A 19,527-nucleotide genomic window follows, 5' to 3' on the forward strand; every position below is an offset into this window, starting at 1 on the left:
AAAAAAAGATACCTGTACACGTATATGTTTTTGTCTATGTGTACTATATATACATACATATGTACTATATATATATGTATATATATATATACATATACACACATATATATGTATGTATATATATACACATATACACACATATATATGTATGTATATATATATACATATACACACATATATATGTATGTATATGTATACACATATACACACATATATATGTATGTATATATGTATAGATATACATATGCATGGTTTGGGTACATTTCTTTCCTTATATCACATTTCTCTAAACATACAATGCCTAATAACATGATAGTATTTAAACCTAGGTGGCATTATATCTTTGTGCCTGGCACAATGCCCAGCCCATAGTAGGTTTTCAATAAATATTTGAAACCACCATATTTCCTTAATTTCTAGAGAGCAGTATGTCACTTAAGAACAAATCTTTTGAAAAGAGTTTGCATCTGTTTTAATTCAAGATCCACTACTTCATATCTCTTTGACATTGAAGAAATTACCTAATTTCCCAAGTCTGAAAAAAATGGGGAAAATAATACCTACTTATTGACACATTAATGGTAAAATTAGTCATACTCTTGAATATGTGTAAATTGAAAATTATCTCTATACTTTCTGTCAATGCAGATACACATGATGGTTTTTCTTACTTTGGGTTGTTTTTTTTTTTTTTTGAGAGAGAGTGCACAAGGGGAGGAGGAGGAGAGAGAGAAAGGGAAGGGGGGGGGAGAGGGGGAAGGAGAGAATGTTTAGCAGGCACCATACTCAGCACAGAGCCTGATTCAGAAGCTTGATCTCACAACTGTGAGATCCTGACCTGAGCCGAAATCAAGGGTCGGATGCTTAACTGACTGAGTCACCCAGGTGCCCCAGGCATATTTATTTTTTATAAAATATTGAAACTCTTTAAGAAATAAAATGAAAGCCAGCTCTATCAATCACATTTGATTCAATTTTTAACAGGGCAGGCTTCACTTTTAGTAGTAGGAGGAATTCTTACTGGCTTAATACAAGAAAGTTAATTCCTTATTAATGTTACATGTTCCTTGGGTGTTGACAAGGTGTCCTACTTTACACACTCATGAACCCAAGCTGGTGGTATACCCACCATAATTTAGAACATTCGGCCTCTTCAGTTATTTTAGTGGGAGAAAAGACTGGAGAATGTGCATTCAATTTTTGTAAAAGAAAAAGAAAGGAATTTGGGTCACTCCTGGAATGACACAGATATCTCTGTGAGTGACACACTTTAGCACACTTTAGTTCCTATTATGGCCTCATGGTATACTGGATCTAACTCATAATGGCTCATGGAGAGGAAATTATGCACTTTTTCTTTCCACCTCTGTGTTCAGTAATGTCAACTTGGGAGCTTGAAATCAGCCTTGGTGGTAGAATTTACACCACAGAAATTGGCAAATGCCCATAATTAAGACTTTTTATTCAGAAAGCAGTTTACCAATATTCTACTAATAAACCTGACCTCTCCTAATGGAAGTGTATTTAGAAATGTAGAATGGCAAATGAATAGTTGGAGGGTATCATTATCTTCTATGCCGTAGTGTCCAAATCAACCCAGAGATGATGTTATCCTAAAATGCTATGCATAGACTTGGGTACTAAAGAAAAAGCAATGAACTTGGAGCAGTTGCCATTTAATGTGCTATCTAAACCTAGGCAAGCAATCATTTCTTTGAACATCAGTTTCTTTATGGTGTTATAAAATCATCTTTGGATGCAATAGGATTATATAAAATAATGTGTGAGCAAACTTAGCATAATGCTTCTGGAAAAATTCATTGAATTCTTGATGAATCTGGCATTTGCTGGTTCTTAAGGAATCTAAGGAAAAGTACCAACATTAGTTAGGCATTAGGAGGGTTTTAGTATGATTTGTTACACCTACATTTACAAAATACTATGATAAATAGGACACAGTTATCACCTTATGGGACTTTCAGTATAAAGATATATTTAATCGGTCTTTATGCTTAAACTAAGAAGTAGATCCTTCTGCAGTAGAACCCACTGGGAAGAGATCAGAGGACAACTAATTTTTCCTGGAGCTCTCCATGGTGCTTGCTCCATGGTATTTTAGCCTGTCCTCCTTCACTCCTCATAGACTCACTTCAATTCAGAAACCTAGACTCTGGTCTACTCTGCTCCTTCTTTTCTCTTACTCCTTTGAGAATCAGGGTTACCTATTTATTATTTTGGGATGCCGGTAGATATCTGGTGTAACTTTTTCTTTGCCTCAACTCAGCTCACACGGTGTATTCCTGACTTAGACCCTTCTACAACTTGACCAACATGACACCGTAATTCAGAGTGGTAATCAATTCAGAGTCGTTATGAGTTCATGGCATTGAATTCAGAGAGGAATTCAGTGTAACTCAGAATAAAGTTCATAATAGATCATTGAGAACTTTAAAAAGTTGTATGAATAAATATACTGTGTGAAATACAAATCTCAGAGTTTCTAACCCACACAAACCCTGTTTTAGTGCCTAGAAATTTTCTTGTTTTCATTGGAGCTATTATGCTGCTCCTGTTTCCCTCTTCTTGACTATAGAAGCCATGAGGTTAGAGTGACTTTGTGCATAAATGATACTTCAAGACATTCTATGGTGGAGAGATGCTTCTTGGAGCCAAATTCAAATAACCCACATGATATAAAGACCAAACATAAAAACATTAAATCAGTAATGTGGTCTTACTAATCTTATTATATATAAAGAAAAATGATACTAATGTTGCTAGAATAATTTGGAGGAGAAAAGAGAGGGAAGGAATATGCAGCTGGACTTTTTCTCTGTTTGATTCAGTTACAGAATTAGCTGCATATTCTTTGTTGCTCCAGGACCTTCACATCATTAGTTCTCCTCCAGTCCCACTATGTCCATAATATGTGAGAATCTGGACCCTTCTACCACCATTTCTGGAGTTTGCTGAAAGCTTACTTTATTAGGTCTCCCTGCCTCCTGATTATTTTTATGTTGATTGTCACCTTCTGTACTTTGATGCAGGACAAAGCTCGGCCTCATCAAAAATATCACAGGAAATCCACTAATAACAAGACTTGTGAGTTTAGTAAATTTAACTGAAGATTTAAGGGTATATCTTGAAGCACCTTATCCCCTTCTGCTCTCTCCTTGGCCCCATTCTTCTTTTCTTCCCATTATGCCTCTATTTCTCTCCTCTGAGTAGTCTTATGAGTTCCACATTACTCTCCTACTATGTAGATCAGTTCAGCATATTCCAGTGTTTTCCTTGAAACCAGCATAATCAAATTCAATGAGATAATCATGAGAAACACATAGGGTGGCTATAGAAGTTAGTTTCTGGAGCCTCACTGAGTGCATACCATGTCTCTGCCACCGGTTATATCTGTGACTTATTCTCCCTGATCTTTGAAATTAGGGTAATATACTCCCCCAGAGGGGCTTTTGTAAAGATCAAAAGTGATCATTTACAAATTTAAAGATTTAGTCTGTTTTACAGTTTGTACTTTGTATATGTTAATATTTCTTTCTTCTCCTTTTGCCATTTACTGGTTTATTTACCATACATAAAACCTTTTTGTTATTTTTTTAAGTTAATTAATTTATTTTTGACACAGAGAGAGTGTGAGTGGGGAAGGAGCAGAGAGGGAGAGGGAGAGAGAGAGGGAGAGAAAGAGAGAGAGAGAGAGAGAGACAGACAGACAGACAGAGAAAGAATGAGGATCCCAAGCAGGCTTTGTCCTGTCAGCCCAGAATCCGACACGGAGCTCAGTCCCACAAACCGTGAGATCGTGACCTGAGCTGAAATCAAGAGTCAGATGCTTAACTGACTGAGCCACCCAGGCAACCCCCCCACCTTTTGTTCTCCTTAACACTAATATTTGAAAAAGGGAGCTCAGCTAAGAAGCAGACTAAAATAATAGTTTACCTTAAGATAACACACAAAATTATAAACTATTGTCGCTTTCTTATAAAGACATTTTAATGTGATGTTTTGTGTTCCCCAAATATTATCCAAATATTGTTGTCATTATTTTAAGAGAATGATTAGAGAATGATAAATGCAAGCATACGTGTCAGAGGTTATTTTAAACTAAATTAGTTTAATTTTTAAATTTCTATTCTAGTTTTAAACCATAATTTTGGATTATTTGTGATGTCCTTCAATCTTATTACCCTGATTAATACAGAGTTGGATATAATTTTACATGAAAATGGACTCGGAAATATTTTTGTTTACAAACTCTCTTAAATTCTAAGCAGACTGTTTATAATATAGAAACACAAAGTTAAAATGCTTGGTTAACCTATTACTCTTCATATTTTGGGCATTGCCCAGAGAACAGGAAACCTACATCTTTATTTCCATATACTTTGTCAACTATTGTGGTATTTTAAGGATCAAAATTAATTTATTTTACCATAATTTTATACGGGTTATAAGGAACTCCTTATTCATTAGCTCTGCTTTATTGCTAACATATTGGTTAGTAATAGAAGATGCCATATTTTCAAACACAGGTAATTTCTAATTTTGTCACTTTGATATTAAGCACTACTCTTAAAATGGATTCCTTGTCAGTTCATTTGTACAAAGCACAGTTGCAAGATAATTAACACCTGATGGCAGTCTTTTGGCAAATTATGGGTCATATGTACCCTTGGTAACCTCAATCTTGGGGGACTTTCTGAGCAGCAATTAATGATAATATATGATGTCAGTGAATAAATATAAGTCAAGTCATCATAATATTGACCCTTCTGATTGTCCATACATGAAATCAGGAAACAATCCTGTCTTCAGTAAGGCACTGTGTCATTCTAAAACAGTTGAAATTGAAATTAGACTTACCAAGGTTTTGTATACCCTTTAGGAAATCCCATTTTAAAACTGGATCATGGCCTTTAGGCACCACCACTGCCCCATTTTCTTTGCTCTACTGTATGGAATCCATGACACATCTTCTTTTAGAAATAATGGAATAAGTGGTGGTGCTGAGAACCCTACGCGTACACATACAGTCCTTTGTAAACCTTAGGAAAATGAGCTGGAGTAATTAGCAGCCTCATTTACACTAAGAATACAACAAACCTGTTTTTATGGCAGTGTGTTTTTCCTTTTTTTTTTTTTTTAACCTTCATTTTCCTTTTTTTTTTTTTTGAGTTTTTGTAGGTTGTGCTCAATGAGAAAAAATATCGTAGTAAAAGGGACAAGGAACATATTTCCTCATCTTTCCTCCCCTTGTTGCTAAATAACAACGAATCACAGTGATTTTAGGAAGGCTGTGTCATTTGTAGAGCTCTGGAAATGGCATGTTTTTAATCATGGTGTGGCTTAATCTGGCTGTTTACCAGATTACAATTTTATATATAATTATATATAATAGAGGCACATATATTTTCAGTGCATTCTATCGATGCTGCTATCATGTGGTCATTTTACCTTGAAAGAGAATCTTGGTGATCACTGTAATAAAATATGGTGAACTCTTTTTCTTTCTTAATGTTTATTTTTTATTTTTGAGACAGAGACAGTGTGTGGGGGAGGGAAAGGGAGGGTGGTGCGCAGAGGATTCCAAGCAGGCTCCGTTCTGACAGTAGAGAGCCCAAAGTTGGGCTCGAACTCATGAACTGTGAGATCATGACCTGAGCTGAAGTCAGACACTTAACTGACTGAGCCACAGAGGTGCCCCTGGTGGACTCTTTTTCATAAGTGCTAGGTGAGTTTTTGAAAAGTAGATTCTTAGACTCCACTCTGATTCAGTAAATCTGGGTTGGTGCTTAGAAGTCTGCATTTTCAAGAAACAACCTGAGTGATTTTGTATAGTTGTAGATGTAGGTACTCCTCAACTCTTATTTTGAAAGATACTGAGATAGAGGCTAACTCTGACTTAACCTTGCTCTTGGGAGACAATGTAGCACTGTGGTGAAGACCCTGGAGCCTGACCTTACCATTAAAACCCCACCTCTGTAGTTAAGAAGCCTTGTGAACTTGGAAAGCTACTTAATGACTTGGTGCCCCATCTGCTTATCTGTGCAGTGGTGATAATGATTTATACCTGATAGGAATGTAATGAGAATTAAATTAGCCAATGTATTTGAAGAGTCTGGACATAGAGGAAACATTCAGTAAACATTAGTGTTATTATTTTATCCTGTGGCTCCTTCACCCAAATTATTTATTATTTATCCACATATGAGTCACTTTAGTGCTGAGTTTTCAATATTTAGTTCATCATTCCCTTTAGAAGGTTTTAGCCAAACCACAGGCTAGTATGTTGCTTTTATGTGTTTCTGTGTACCATTTATGTATTTCTGATACTGCATCATATTAAAGATTTCTATGTTTCCGTCTGTCTCCCTCATTAGCCATGAGTTCTTAGAGGGTAGGGACCATGTTTTATGCACATTTGTGTCTTAAGCACCCAGTGATTTTGCTAGGACGCTGGTGAGCCGAAGATGCTGATTGGCCAAAATCTGGACAGTGATCAGCTCTCAGTGCTTGTCCTGAGTGTTTCTTCCCAAATGTGAAGAAGGAGGAGATCTTTTCCAGAGTCAAACTTGAATAGTGTTTAGAGGAGAAGATTTAGTCATTCATTCATCAGTATTTGCTGAACATCTATCATGTAAAACCACAATGATCCATGTCCTTATAGAGCTTTTACAGATTAACTTCAGTGCTATTCACTAGGGACTGAACATCTACATCTTATACCATTGGGCCTGCAGAGTGTTACTGAATTTTATTTTAGAGCAGTCCCCTGGGATATGTGTTATAAAACTTGCATTTAAGATATAGAATCATAGTTGAGTTTAGAACACCCAAATCAGAGCCTGAATTATTGGACATCAGTCCTAATTAAACACTTGGTAGTTTCCTAAACCAGGTAGTGTTTACTGTGACCGGCAACCTGGATCAGCTCATGGGGTTTGTCTTTAAACATTTTTCAGACTTCTAGCAGTGGAAGGCACTCTGTTCGCATCACCGGCCTTAGTACAATTGATTTCCGAGCTGGTTTTTCCAGAAAGCCCACGCTGGATTTCAAAAAAACAGTCAGCAGACCAGTGCAAGGTTTGTATGCGCATATTACCGAAATTGAAATAGCAGATATCCAAGTGCAAAGTATTTCTCAGACTGTCTGTGATTTTATACTTTTGTGGCATTCAGCAGAATTGGGAATTATATTCTTGGCCTCGTCACTTTTTTCTCAATGTGTAAGATCAGTGATATTGATGAAATTACTCAGAGAGCTTGTTAAAAATTAAGATTCCCAGGCCTCACACCAGGTGTCCTGATTTAGAACTAAACAGGAATATGCACTATATCAAGCACCCCAGTTGATTCCTAAACTTACTAAACTTTGAAAACTACTGATGTGGATCTTGAGATTTTTACTAACATCCATAAATTGCCTTGTTGTCAAGGTGAAAAATGAGGGTGTTATGTGTGTAGATGGCTAAAAACACTTAAAGACATCATGTATAATTGTGTGTTCAAAGATAACATTATGGCTGCTTTTTGAACCTTGTTCTTATTTTATTCATGTAAGATTATTTATAGCTTTATAGATAAAAAGATGCTTAATCCTACTGTGACTCCTTAAATTTCCTTTTTTCTGATCATTCTTTTATTTTATTACTGCAGTTACTGAAAAGATACACGTAGTGGATCCTTAAAAATTAAATATTTCTGTAATTAAACATCAAGGAATACAGTATTCACTATTCTTATTTTTCTATGTATGATATTGTTAAAATGCCATAAAAATAATTAATGAGGATTTCCTAAGTTTCTCTGGTCATGAATAACTGTCTTTCATGTAGTAGAAAGGATTCTATAATTAGGCCACAATGTATCAGACAGTTTGTACTACTCATATTTATGATACTTCTCTCTTATTATAATTCAAAGATTTATTTGATAAATAACTCAACTGTACATTACTTATTAATAATAATAAAGTCTTTCTCCTGTAGGAATTCCTACCTATGTGCTGCTGAATACTTCCGGAGTTTCCATCCCGGCCAGAGTAGATCGACTTGAACTTCTGAGTATCTCAGGCAGTTCCCTTAAGACTATCCCTATTAAGTATTACCCTGACCGAAAACCTTATGGCTTGTGGAATATCTCTGACTTTATACCACCAAATGAAGCTTTCTTTCTCAGAGTCACAGGCTATGATAAGGATGATTATCTCTTCCAGAGGGTATCAAGTGTTTCCTTCTCTAGTATCATCCCAGGTGAGACATCATTTTATTAGACTCTGGAGTATTGATAGTTGAAGGGAGCACTGTGGTCCTATCAGTAAAGAATGGACTACAAAATAAAGAATAATATCTTCACATTATTACTGGGTTATCAAATTGATGGGCATTTAGGTAACACACTTTTTCTTAATCATAAAAAGCACATCTGGAGTTTCATGTGAAGTCTCACTGACTGCAGATCTGAAAATTCTGATTGCTTCAATCAGTGTGAGAACTGGGAAATTCTGGTGCTCACTCCCCCTAAAAAAAAAGCCTGGCACATATGCTCAATGTTTGATCAAGCTACCCAGATTGGCCAAATGGGATAAATGTGTATTAATGATTGTCAGAAACCTACTTTGTGAATAGTAATTCATTGTAAACATCTGGTGATGATTCTGCCTTTCTGTGATAAGTTGGCAGTTAGTTAATCAGTAATCTAGTTACTCTTATATTTGCTGTTATATAGAGATGAGAACACAGATTAAGGATTCTTTGGAAGCATGAGGTAGCATTTCAACTTGTCTCTATTATTGCTATTTCTCAAGACTAATGACAACTGTGATCAAAACTTTGGAACTGTAGCTGAAACTGGATATGCAAATCTGTAGAAGGATTTTTTTCTAATATTGTACCATTGGATGGAGGGACAACAATTTATCATTTATACATACGGTTGTAATTTGAGAAATTCAGAAACAACTGTATAGTTATTCTTTAATGGTTGTCAAATGGTGAGAATAGAACCAACCTCAGTATTTCCTCATGTACAGTATTCAAAATTAGTTGTATTATCCCTAAATTGAATACTGCAAAATCTACTGGATTCTTAAAAATCAAGGTTTTTTTTTCCCATTATTTTAGGGAAAACAGTTACTCTATGACTTCAATTCTAAGCTATGTGGGTCTTTTTCATATATTTACATTTTTAAAGTAAAGTAGATTCTACAACTGAGGAGGTATTGTAACGTATTGTAACTTATTATAGCTTTTTTTTTCTATATCAGTGGCACAAAAAATAGTGTGTCTTAAAAAATAAATGGAGTCTCAGGTTTAATGAATACCTTAGTAAGGGGTCCATGGAGATATCCAGAAATTAATGGGGTTTGAACAAAGAAAGGTAATTAAAGTGATTTTTAGTGATTTAGATTAATTGGAATGCAGAGGGTTTACTGGAATAATTAAGGTTTGAAGTTTTGAATGGATTAACAGGAAATACCCAATATCATTGTGACCTTGTTGCCATGTTCTGTTTTTCCTAGATGCTCCCAAAGTTACAATGCCCAAGAAAACTCCAGGATACTACCTGCAACCAGGCCGAATTCCCTGCTCTGTTGAGAGTCTTTTACCCTTTACCTTAAGCTTTGTCAGAAATGGACTTGCACTTGGAGTAGACCAGTATTTAAGGTGTGTACATGTTCTGTTAGCAATTATAGATAGCATTAAACATCTAAATACAAATAAATACTTCTTTTAATGTGCTTTTCCTTTGGAAATTCTCATTTATTTCTTCCATAGTCTTGGAATATAGCAGTGAACAAAACAGACACAAGTCCGTGCCTTTATGGAGCTTTTATTATAATGGAAAAAGACAGAAAATAGATCTATGTTTTATAATATGTTAATTTCTAATTTACAATATGTTAAATATGTTAATTTAATAGATGTTAGAATTCATTCAAGGGTTGATTCAGGTTTTATAGAATCTGAATGTTATATAACTTGAGGGTCTCTTGTTAAGCCAAAGAATACACAATTATGAATATAAAGTTAGGTACCAAAGTTTGGAAGGGTCCTGGCAAAAGAGAAGAGTTTAAGCTTTATCGGCTTTGGGGCAAACAAATCTCTGAATGTCGTCCAGAGACGGGGTGCATATGGTTTTGGCCCACTTGCAATTTTAAAATTCAGGCTAAGGGACATTTGAGCAAAGACCTAAACATGGTGAGAGATGATCATGCAGATGGGTATCTAGGGAAACGCATTTGCATGCCAGGAGCAGTTAAGTGCAAATGCACAAGCCTGGAGCTGACTGGGCATGGGGGAAGGAAGGACAGGAAGGAAGCCAGTGTGGCTGGAGTGCAGTGAGCCAGGAGAAGGGTGGAGGATGGGGTCAGGGAGGGGAAACGTGTTGGAGACAACAGGTGGGGCTGGAGCCTGTGTGGCCACTGCACTTAACAATCAGCGGGAGTGGGTGAGGAGGCACCGACCTTCCTTGTGAAGATGAATAGGTTTTTTAGATAAGTATAAATCTGTGAGAAAATTAAGTAGATCTTGAAATCTGGAGGATGATTTCTGGGGAAAAAAAGTGTTTTTTTTTTTAAATCTTCCTAATGAAACAAACTGTATTTGGAGAAAAACTCTAGGGATTACTTTACAAAATTTCCGTGCTGTTAATTCAATACTAATATAAATAACTTGCATAAAATGCTAAATATTTGACAGTATTAGCCTATTTAATCTCTTTAGGGAGTCATTGTAGGCAAAAACTATGGCAGGAATGTTCAGTATAACTTTAGAAAAAAATTCCACTCTTTGAAGATTCAACTGTATTATTTCCTGCTACTTTTTTAATATTGTGTGTCTTGATGATTCCCTAAACTCCATGTTTAATAACCAGCAACATAACCGACCAGGATATTAAATGATGAAGCTACATAACTGCCTGATGAAATCAAATCATTCTGCTTCATGTTTAAATAGTAACATGTTTCAAAGACACTTGAGATTCTTTATAAACATTAATTCATTAATTCCACACAATTCCTGGGAGGTAAGCCACAAGAATTCTTTCATTTTTCCAGCTCTGTGGCTCAGAGATGTGACATGCCTTGCTGACATATATTAAGCTCTTTGTATGTGAGAGGCTAAAGACAGAATTTGGCATGGGTGGTGATGGATTGATACTGTAACCCTGATTCACTCACATGTCTCTGCCCTAGATTTCCTAATAACTTGAGACATGTGACTTAATCTTTGTTATGTGAGTCGCTATGGACACTAGGGGATGTAAGAGAGAATTAGTTTGCATTAGCAGCAGGACACATTTCTATTTGACATGTTCTTTCCTTATTCCAAAGATCATGCCTTCAAAATTTCTTATTGTGGCCATAGAGTTTTAATGTTAACTGAGAAGACTACATGAAAAAAGAGAATTTCATGTAATATTTCATAAATAAGAGAGGAGCAAGTATCATTGTCAAGAATATTCTTTAAGTCATCTGACACTGGTTACATGCCTTTGAACTAATTACTTGTCCTTCTTCCTGAATCTCAACTTACTTGTTTTTTGAGGGACCTGGGACTAGAAGAATTGTCACTATCTGTTTCTAAAATATCCATGTGTCTAAGTTTTGATGAAATGTAGTGGATGCCTGGGCCTGAAATAGGCATTGCAGAAAACATAATACACTGTTTTTCAAATTTCTGCCTCCCTGAATTTACCAGTACCTCCTAGATGATGACAGTTGGAACTCTGGGCTTAGCTTACTGCTCTTTAAGCATTAAAGATATAGCTTACGTGATTGCTATGGCTTAGAGTCCACTCATATTCCTTTTTCATCTGAATGGGACAGTAAGGACTCTGACACCTGGTGCATACACAGTTGAAAGGAAACATTAAAGTGAATATATGGACTTTGCTTATTCTGTCCCTTTTCTGATGTACAGGAACCTGTGCCTTCACTTTCTCTTACAAAGTCTAGGTCAGTGCTAAATATACATTAAGAGCTCAGTGAGTTCTTCATGTTTTTTTGATGACAGGTATGTTTTTTTTTTTTGGAGATCTGGAGTCATTACTGTGATATTATGTCTCATACCACTTTTAGACTTAAGTGTAAGGTGTCTTTGACTCTGCAATGGGCTCTTCATCTCATCTATGTCTTGAATGTTTAAGTAGGGTATAAATAGCTATGGCTGAATGTAAGAAGAAAATTATGAAATTAGTTGTGGTTTTTAATTCTATTTTAAATTAAGATAATGCCTATTTTGTAGATTATTGAGAGATTTTAAGTGTCTATTAATATCTATTATCTAATTAGATATGAAATATCTATCAGAATTAAATATTACTTAGACAACTTCCAAAAACAGAAAGCAATTTGAATAGTCTTAAAGGCCAAAGAATACGTATTTATTCAATGAATGGATACATATTATAGCAAACGGATTTTTTAACCTAAATGACAGATCTGATAATAAAACTGATAATTTTTTTCTTTTGTCAATGTATACATAGATTGAACTGGATATGTTCCATAATCTTATATGGAAGTTATATATAAGAAAATTAAAGGGAACTTTTTGGGATCAAAACATCAATTTTCTACCTTCAAACTCATGAATTACCTTGTTGAATTGCTTTGGTTAAGAACCCCCACTGAACATGACCCAAAACTGGAAATAATATGGAAGGAGAGAGAATTTAAGGAGTGTTTCTCTATTAAATCTTTATCTTGTATTTTCACATAGGCAGAAAATGTTTCCCTAAAGAAATTCACAAGTTCCATATCTTATTGCCTTTGGTGTGCCTTTTGCTTAGAGAGCTTAACTTTCTAATTAAAAGGTGCATTACTTTAAGTTATGAAGAACTCTGTAGTTTCATCTGCTTATTTTTACAATGTTCTTTAGAATGAATACTTCCAAAATAATACTTTATAAAAAATCACTGCTTTCAACTCTGTCTTGTTTTTGTCATAGCCTAAAATGGTTTCTGTTTTCTTGCCCCAGAGAATCTGCCAGTGTGAACTGGGAGATTGAAAAGGTCACTTTGTCTGATGAAGGCGCGTATGAGTGCATCGCTGTCAGCAGTGCGGGGACTGGACGGGCACAGACATTTTTTGATGTGTCAGGTAATTATCACTAATGGATTTGCAGTAGCCTGGAAATTAATGCAGCTATGGAAATGGGATGTTGCCAATCCTGGCTTCACTACATATTAGCTGTGAGTTCCTTGGGCCAGTCACTTAAGGACTCAGTGCCTTGGTTTCCTAAACTATACTATGAAGATAACTATCAGTGTAGCAGTCTCTTATCTCATTGGGAAACGTGAGGATAAATGAGATAGTATATGTAAGTCACACAAAAGAGAGTCTGGCACATAGAAACACTTAATAGACCTTAGCTATCCTTGTTATTATTCTTGTACGATTATCGTTATTATCATAGGGCTCTTAATAAATATTTTTTGAAATGACCACATAGCATTTTTATTCAAATTTAAAGAAATTTAGAGAAAGGAAGGGATAAAGTTTAAGAAAAGGGAGAGATCTATTCTGGGAATAACAAGGTTAAATTTCCCTTTTTCTTTCCCATATTTGTAATAAGCATACTGCTTTTGTGAGTGCATTCTGACATTAAATTCAAGACAATAATGAGAGTGATCATGTTCAAGAAACACAGGGCCTCAGTGGCTACAATATTGGTATTAAGAAGAGTGGAAGAAATGCTAATTATTTTACAGTAAATAATCCATTTCCTATGAATAAGTGGGAGGCAAAACTCATTGCTTTCTAAGGTAGAATATATTTTGTGAAAAAATCATGTTTCGTTTAATCATGTTTCTAAGGTAGAATATATTTTTGTGAAAAAATCAAGTTTCCTTTAAAAGAGTATCATTTTTAATCAATGACCAGGATTTGAGCTACTTACTCAGCATATATCTAGAATTTATTGGAAAGTTTGTTTTGATTGAATTATTTTCTACGTGCCTTATAGACTAGTGTTGCTGTGTGTTTAATGCTAACCTTATGTTTACCTAAATGTAGCTGCTGAGTTTATAACATTGCCTATACCTGCTTTTAGTGTGGATGTGCCCTTTCTTGAGACAACTTAAGACAAAAGCCAATGTAGGACTGTTTATAAGTCTAGGATTTATGTTTGTTATCAGTAAGTCCAAGCTGCACTTTAAAACAGAGGCATGCAAGCAGTTCTCCTTGGCGTGTACTTATTTGTATTGTCTTACTCTTAGAAAAATAAAGTTTGTCTCCTGAAACGATTCAGTTGACATGCATCATAAACTATTCATTTTTTTTTTTCATCGCCAGTAATTATGAGAAGCATTGGAACTGTGTCAACGTTCCTCAGCTTCTGGGAAAACAAACAGTTGAGCCCTTGACTTTTTTCCCCCAACAATATTAATTGAGAGAAAGACACCAGGGAAAGAGTTGGAGTGAGTTGATTTAGACATCTTGCGTAAACAACTAGGAAGTGCCAGTAAGGATTTGTGAACTGACTCTTAAGAATTTGGCTCTGTGTCGTCAGGAACTTCCATATGTGTGTTGCACACATGCCCCGTCAGTTTAATTTGTGCGAGCCAAGCAGGGGTATCACTAGGAAGTTACAGTGTGCCCAAGCCAGTTTTCAGGAATTATGTCCCCCTCAGTCAATTATGAGAGAAGGAGCAGAAGCACCGATGGTAATGGCAGTGACTATAATGGCAGAAGTGACAAGCAAGAAAGAGCCCTTTTGAACTTGGAAGAGTAGACGATTCTTGCCGGGCTCACTGTTGCCTCCCACCCCCACCCACTTGTGAATCCCCTGTCGCCTAAATTGAGATCCCAGCAGTTAGCATATCGGGTGCAAATTGACAGGACAGTTAGATCTTATGTTTTGGAAAGGAGTGTTGGAAAACAAGGCTTTCTGAGATGGTGATGTTCTTGTGTCACTATGGACGCTAATTTATTTTGTAAAGTCAAGGGGCACCAAGCGCACTTTGAAGGAAAGCTAAAGTTTTGCCAATATGTTACCCTACTTTTTTTTTTCCAGCATTTTCTTCTAGCTGACATATGTAAGGATTTTTAGTTTGTGTAAAAGTTGATTAATGAATGTTTTAAATGCAAAATGGGTATAAAAAGCCTTGTACTTCTTTTATTACATATAAACATACAGAAACAAATGAATAGAGTTGCAGAAGCATGAAAAGCTCTTTCTTTTCAGGGAATAGTTGATAGTTTAGTACAGTTACAAAGCTATATTAATCTTCTCTAATGAATTTCTTTCTTAACACAGTGCCCTCCCCTGATGTACACATATAGAGTACTAAAATTCTGGGTTTACATCAAATACTGGGAATACAGAAAACTTGTCAGGGACATATCAGTGACAGACAATCTTAAATTATGATTGCAGGATGTTGTATTAGAACAAGATAAGACTTGGAAATAGTCTCATACCACCTGGTCATTCTGTAGCTAAAGAAACTGAGGCTTAGAGCAGGTGATGACCCATTATGGTTATAGGGATGAGAAGAAGGTTCCTGGCCTCCTGACTCTCTGTTCAGTGATGTTTACCTAATGTCACAAGGCCTCTACTTGTCTTTCTTCTCTCAGTTCTGAGGTTTTGAGGTTTCATCTCTGGTTCCATAATTCTAAGCTTAGTCATTCTTTTACTTAGGAAGGGCTATCCTTCAAACTTCCAGGACCAGGCTATTTCTGATAATCCATTATCTTGGCCTCCTTTGCACACCATCGTCATTGTCCCTCATCATGCCCCCCAACCCCACAAATTTATTTATGCAAGCATAAATATCTCAGTGTGTATGCTATCTATTATCTCTAGTTATTTAGGCAGCAGTGATACTGTATGTCATTATTTCAAATCTTGTCTGTTCCCATATGTTATTAGAAAGTTAGCATTTTGCATATTTCAATTTATGTTTGGAGAGGGAATAGACTCTGAGGTGGGGTTTGTATGCAAGATGGTTCTTGGGGGAATTTTCTAGGAAAAAAACACCATTAAGGGAGTAACAGAAGTAGAAGAATTTAAATTGTGGTGTAGTCACTACCAGGACCTTACTGATCCCACAGGGAATTGTGGAGCGGGCATGGCCCGCAGTCGAGGCAAGAGAGCTGGTCCTTCGTTTCCTTGTTAAGTGGTCACAGGGCTGCCCTGGAAAGGGGGGCTTTACCCTGAGTGTGGTAGCTCCCTTGGCTATGAGCTGTATGTAACCAAGAATCATAGCAGCTGGGGAAGGATCCTTAAGAAGGATCTGGGCATATGCCCAGCCTTCCCTACATGCCTAATATAGGTTTTTACATTTTCTAATAATCTCAAACCATACTGCCTAGTTGAGGAAGTTTGCTTCAAAAGAACAAAAAGGAAAACCATACAAACATCATGTAGCCTTCATAAAGATCTCGATAGACTTACTTATGATTACTTTCAAGTCTTTGATGGTCTATACCGTCTTGTATGTTAGAGTCATAGAATGTCAGAACTAGAAAGGTGTTTGAGATAACCTAATTTAATTATCTCATTTTCCAGACAGGGAAGCAAATGCTATGAATGTTGACTCATCTAACGTCACATACCTAGGGATAGAACTAGGCAAGAGGCAACCCTATGGTTGACCGATTCAGCAAATGAAAACATAGAGTGCCCAGTTAAATTTGAATTTCATATAAGTATGTCTAATATATTTCATGAGACAAATGTATTCTAAAATATTTGATGTTTATCTGAAATTCAAATTTATCAAAGCATCTCATATATTCTGTCAAGCCTAACCAGACTCCAGAGCTTTCTAGCTTTGTCATCGACTCTTTCTACTTGATTCATCAAACCATTTTCTTAAGAGATTTTAAAAACATAACAGAATGACCGTGGGGGAGAAGAAGGGGGGAGATAGTGGGGGAGAGGGAGAGAGGCAAACCATGAGAGACTCTTGAATGCTGAGAATAAACTGAGGACTGATGGGTGTGTGTGTAGGGGGGTGATGGGCTTCGAGGAGGGCACTTGTGGGGATGAGCACAGGGAATTATATGGAAACCAACTTAACAATAAACTATTTGTAAAAAAAAAATAGCAGAACGATAAAATTTTGTTTTTTTAAAAGATAATTTAAAATAGGATCTACTCTTCTAATTGCTCGGAAAACACGGATAAATATAAAGGAAAATATGAAAAATATACACGTTTCTATCCCTCAGAGATTACCACTATGATTTTGACAAATTACTTCCAGGTTTTTTTTTTCCCTAGGCTTATGATTCATCTGCACTTATATATGGCTTTAAGTGAAGAATAAAATTTGATCTTAAGTATCTGATACTCTTTCATGTTTAAACTAAAACAGGCACATGGGTTTCCAGCTAGCATGGCTCACCACAGTTTTATTGCTGTATTATTGCTGAATAATGGCTGGTTACAGCAGATCGTTTAAAGCATTTGGACAGAGTATGTTTTAGAGGGACATTTGTATTTATTCTCAAACCTAACTAGAGTAATATTTCTAGAATGTTGGGTATATATTTGATTAGTATGTGGCTTTTGGCCGCGTTCAAAATGTGCATGCCTTACTCAATACCTTTTGTGTGCAAGGTTTTATATGTACAATTTTATTAAAGGTCTCTTAATAACTCTTAACTTGTCTCTTAACTTGTCTTAACCTCTTAACTTGTCTTACATCAAAACATCCCTTGTGCCTCCGGCGTAACATTTTTCTGCTGTTGCGCTGTGTCTTCTTAATGGCATTGTAGCCCTTTGAAGCCAATACTATCATATTTAATATACTATTGTCTTCCATCCTTTGTGTCCTCTTTTCTTTAAAACATTAAATGAGCATTTTAAAATTTTAAAAGTCCATAAATGCTACTTTTCTTCAAAACTCAAAAACATTTGCCTCATTCCACAATCCTAAATTAGCCTAGTGATAGCCTTTTGCCAAGTCTTTTTGATTCTCACATCTATAATTTATAAATTTAGACTTGGGTATGCTTTGGCATGTGAACAAGCACTACTTTTTTTTTTTTTCAATTGAGGATTAAGAGAACTAAAAACATATTCTGTGCATGGTGTCTTCAGGTTACAAGTACCCTGTGATATTATACACTAAGGTGTTTTCAACTGGAGAACATTCAAATCTTCACATTAAAGACATACATCTAAAACCACAGTGTTTGGCAAATGTGATAAAAATCAGATGCTCAATTTTTTTTAAGAACATGCACTACACTACTTTTTTAAAGTATCTTTTAACTAGATGATAAGTTTCTTGGGGTCATAGACATATGTACTAATTAATAAGCTCTCTGCTACTGCGTCTTCCCTACAAGGTTCTCAATATACGCTCATTACATTTTTAAACCATCTCTATAGGGGAGCAGAATGGATATTAGGGTCTCTTGATTTGAATCTTTTCATTGCATACAGAGCCCCCTCCAGTCATCCAAGTGCCTGATAATGTCACAGTCACTCCTGGAGAAAGAGCAGTTTTGACATGTCTCGTCATCAGCGCAGTGGATTACAATGTAACCTGGCAGAGGAATGACAGAGATGTGAGGCTGGCAGACCCCACAAGGATGAGGGTCTTGGCTAACCTGTCGCTGGAGCTAAGGAGTGTGAAGCTGGGCGATGCCGGAGAGTATCACTGTGTCGTCTCCAATGAAGGAGGATCATCAGCTGCTTCGGTTTTCCTCACAGTGCAAGGTGTGTGTGTAGGGCAACTTCAGGGCTACAGTGTCTTTCTCTCTTCTTTCTTTGATCCCTATCCCCTTAAGTTTGGTTTCCCTTTTCCCTTAAGTTGTCTATGAGAATGACAATATCTACCCAAACAATGCCGATTTTGAATGATAGGAGTCCTTATGGATCTTACGTGGCCTGAAGCTGACCTACTGGAAACTAAAACATCACTGACATATAGGTGACTTTTTAAGGCAAACACAGCCAGTCCTAGAGTTGGACACCTTTATTTTAAGAAAATGTAAATAGAAATGGTCTCTGGATGGTTTGATAGTTTTAAATTCTCCAGTTTGTTACGCAGACCTAAAAGAAATTCTAATTGTTTCAATAATTGGTTAAAAAAGTCTTTCCCAACTTGAGTATTACATTATTTCTGATGTAACTAATTTACTTATATCTTTTTAAAGTAAGATTTAATATGTTTCTCATCTTGATGAAATATTACTAAATATTAGCAGGGTTGTTTTTATCTTATTTATCTTATACACAAGATAATAAACTAAGAGTAAGCCAATATTTCATTTTGCCTTTACAGACTAAATGAGTGTGTGTGTGTGTGTGTGTGTGTGTGTGTATATATATACATCGTTTAGAACTATCAAAAGAAGGTTAGTCTGTTCCAAAGAATCTCTTTCAGTAGAATCATATTTGGCTTCTGAACATCTGTAGGCCAGCTGAGAGCCTTAATGTAATGAGAAAATTACTATTGGCAGTTTTACACTGTTAAGCTGAAAGATTCGATTGCTACCTCAACAGAATATTTCATTTCAGATCTTCAATGCGGGAGACAGATTGCATCAGG

The 19,527-nt window shown here is 36.0% G+C and overlaps 1 protein-coding gene across 1 annotated transcript in view; it reads left to right on the forward strand.

Moving 5' to 3' along the window:
* Positions 1-19,527, forward strand: part of HMCN1 (hemicentin 1) — a gene marked incomplete at its 5' end in the record, with an annotated part of 345,453 nt that overhangs the window by 68,484 nt on the left and 257,442 nt on the right. Inside the window, 5 exons of the mRNA XM_039257197.1 lie at positions 6,975-7,095; positions 8,001-8,264; positions 9,533-9,677; positions 12,996-13,117; positions 18,417-18,692. Of these exons, the coding sequence (XP_039113128.1) occupies positions 6,975-7,095; positions 8,001-8,264; positions 9,533-9,677; positions 12,996-13,117; positions 18,417-18,692 (928 nt within the window). The remainder of the gene's footprint in view (positions 1-6,974; positions 7,096-8,000; positions 8,265-9,532; positions 9,678-12,995; positions 13,118-18,416; positions 18,693-19,527) is intronic.

The sequence above is a fragment of the Hyaena hyaena genome, unplaced genomic scaffold (genome assembly GCF_003009895.1).
Source record: "Hyaena hyaena isolate Hyena2069 unplaced genomic scaffold, ASM300989v1 scaffold_606, whole genome shotgun sequence".
NCBI lineage: Eukaryota > Metazoa > Chordata > Mammalia > Carnivora > Hyaenidae > Hyaena > Hyaena hyaena.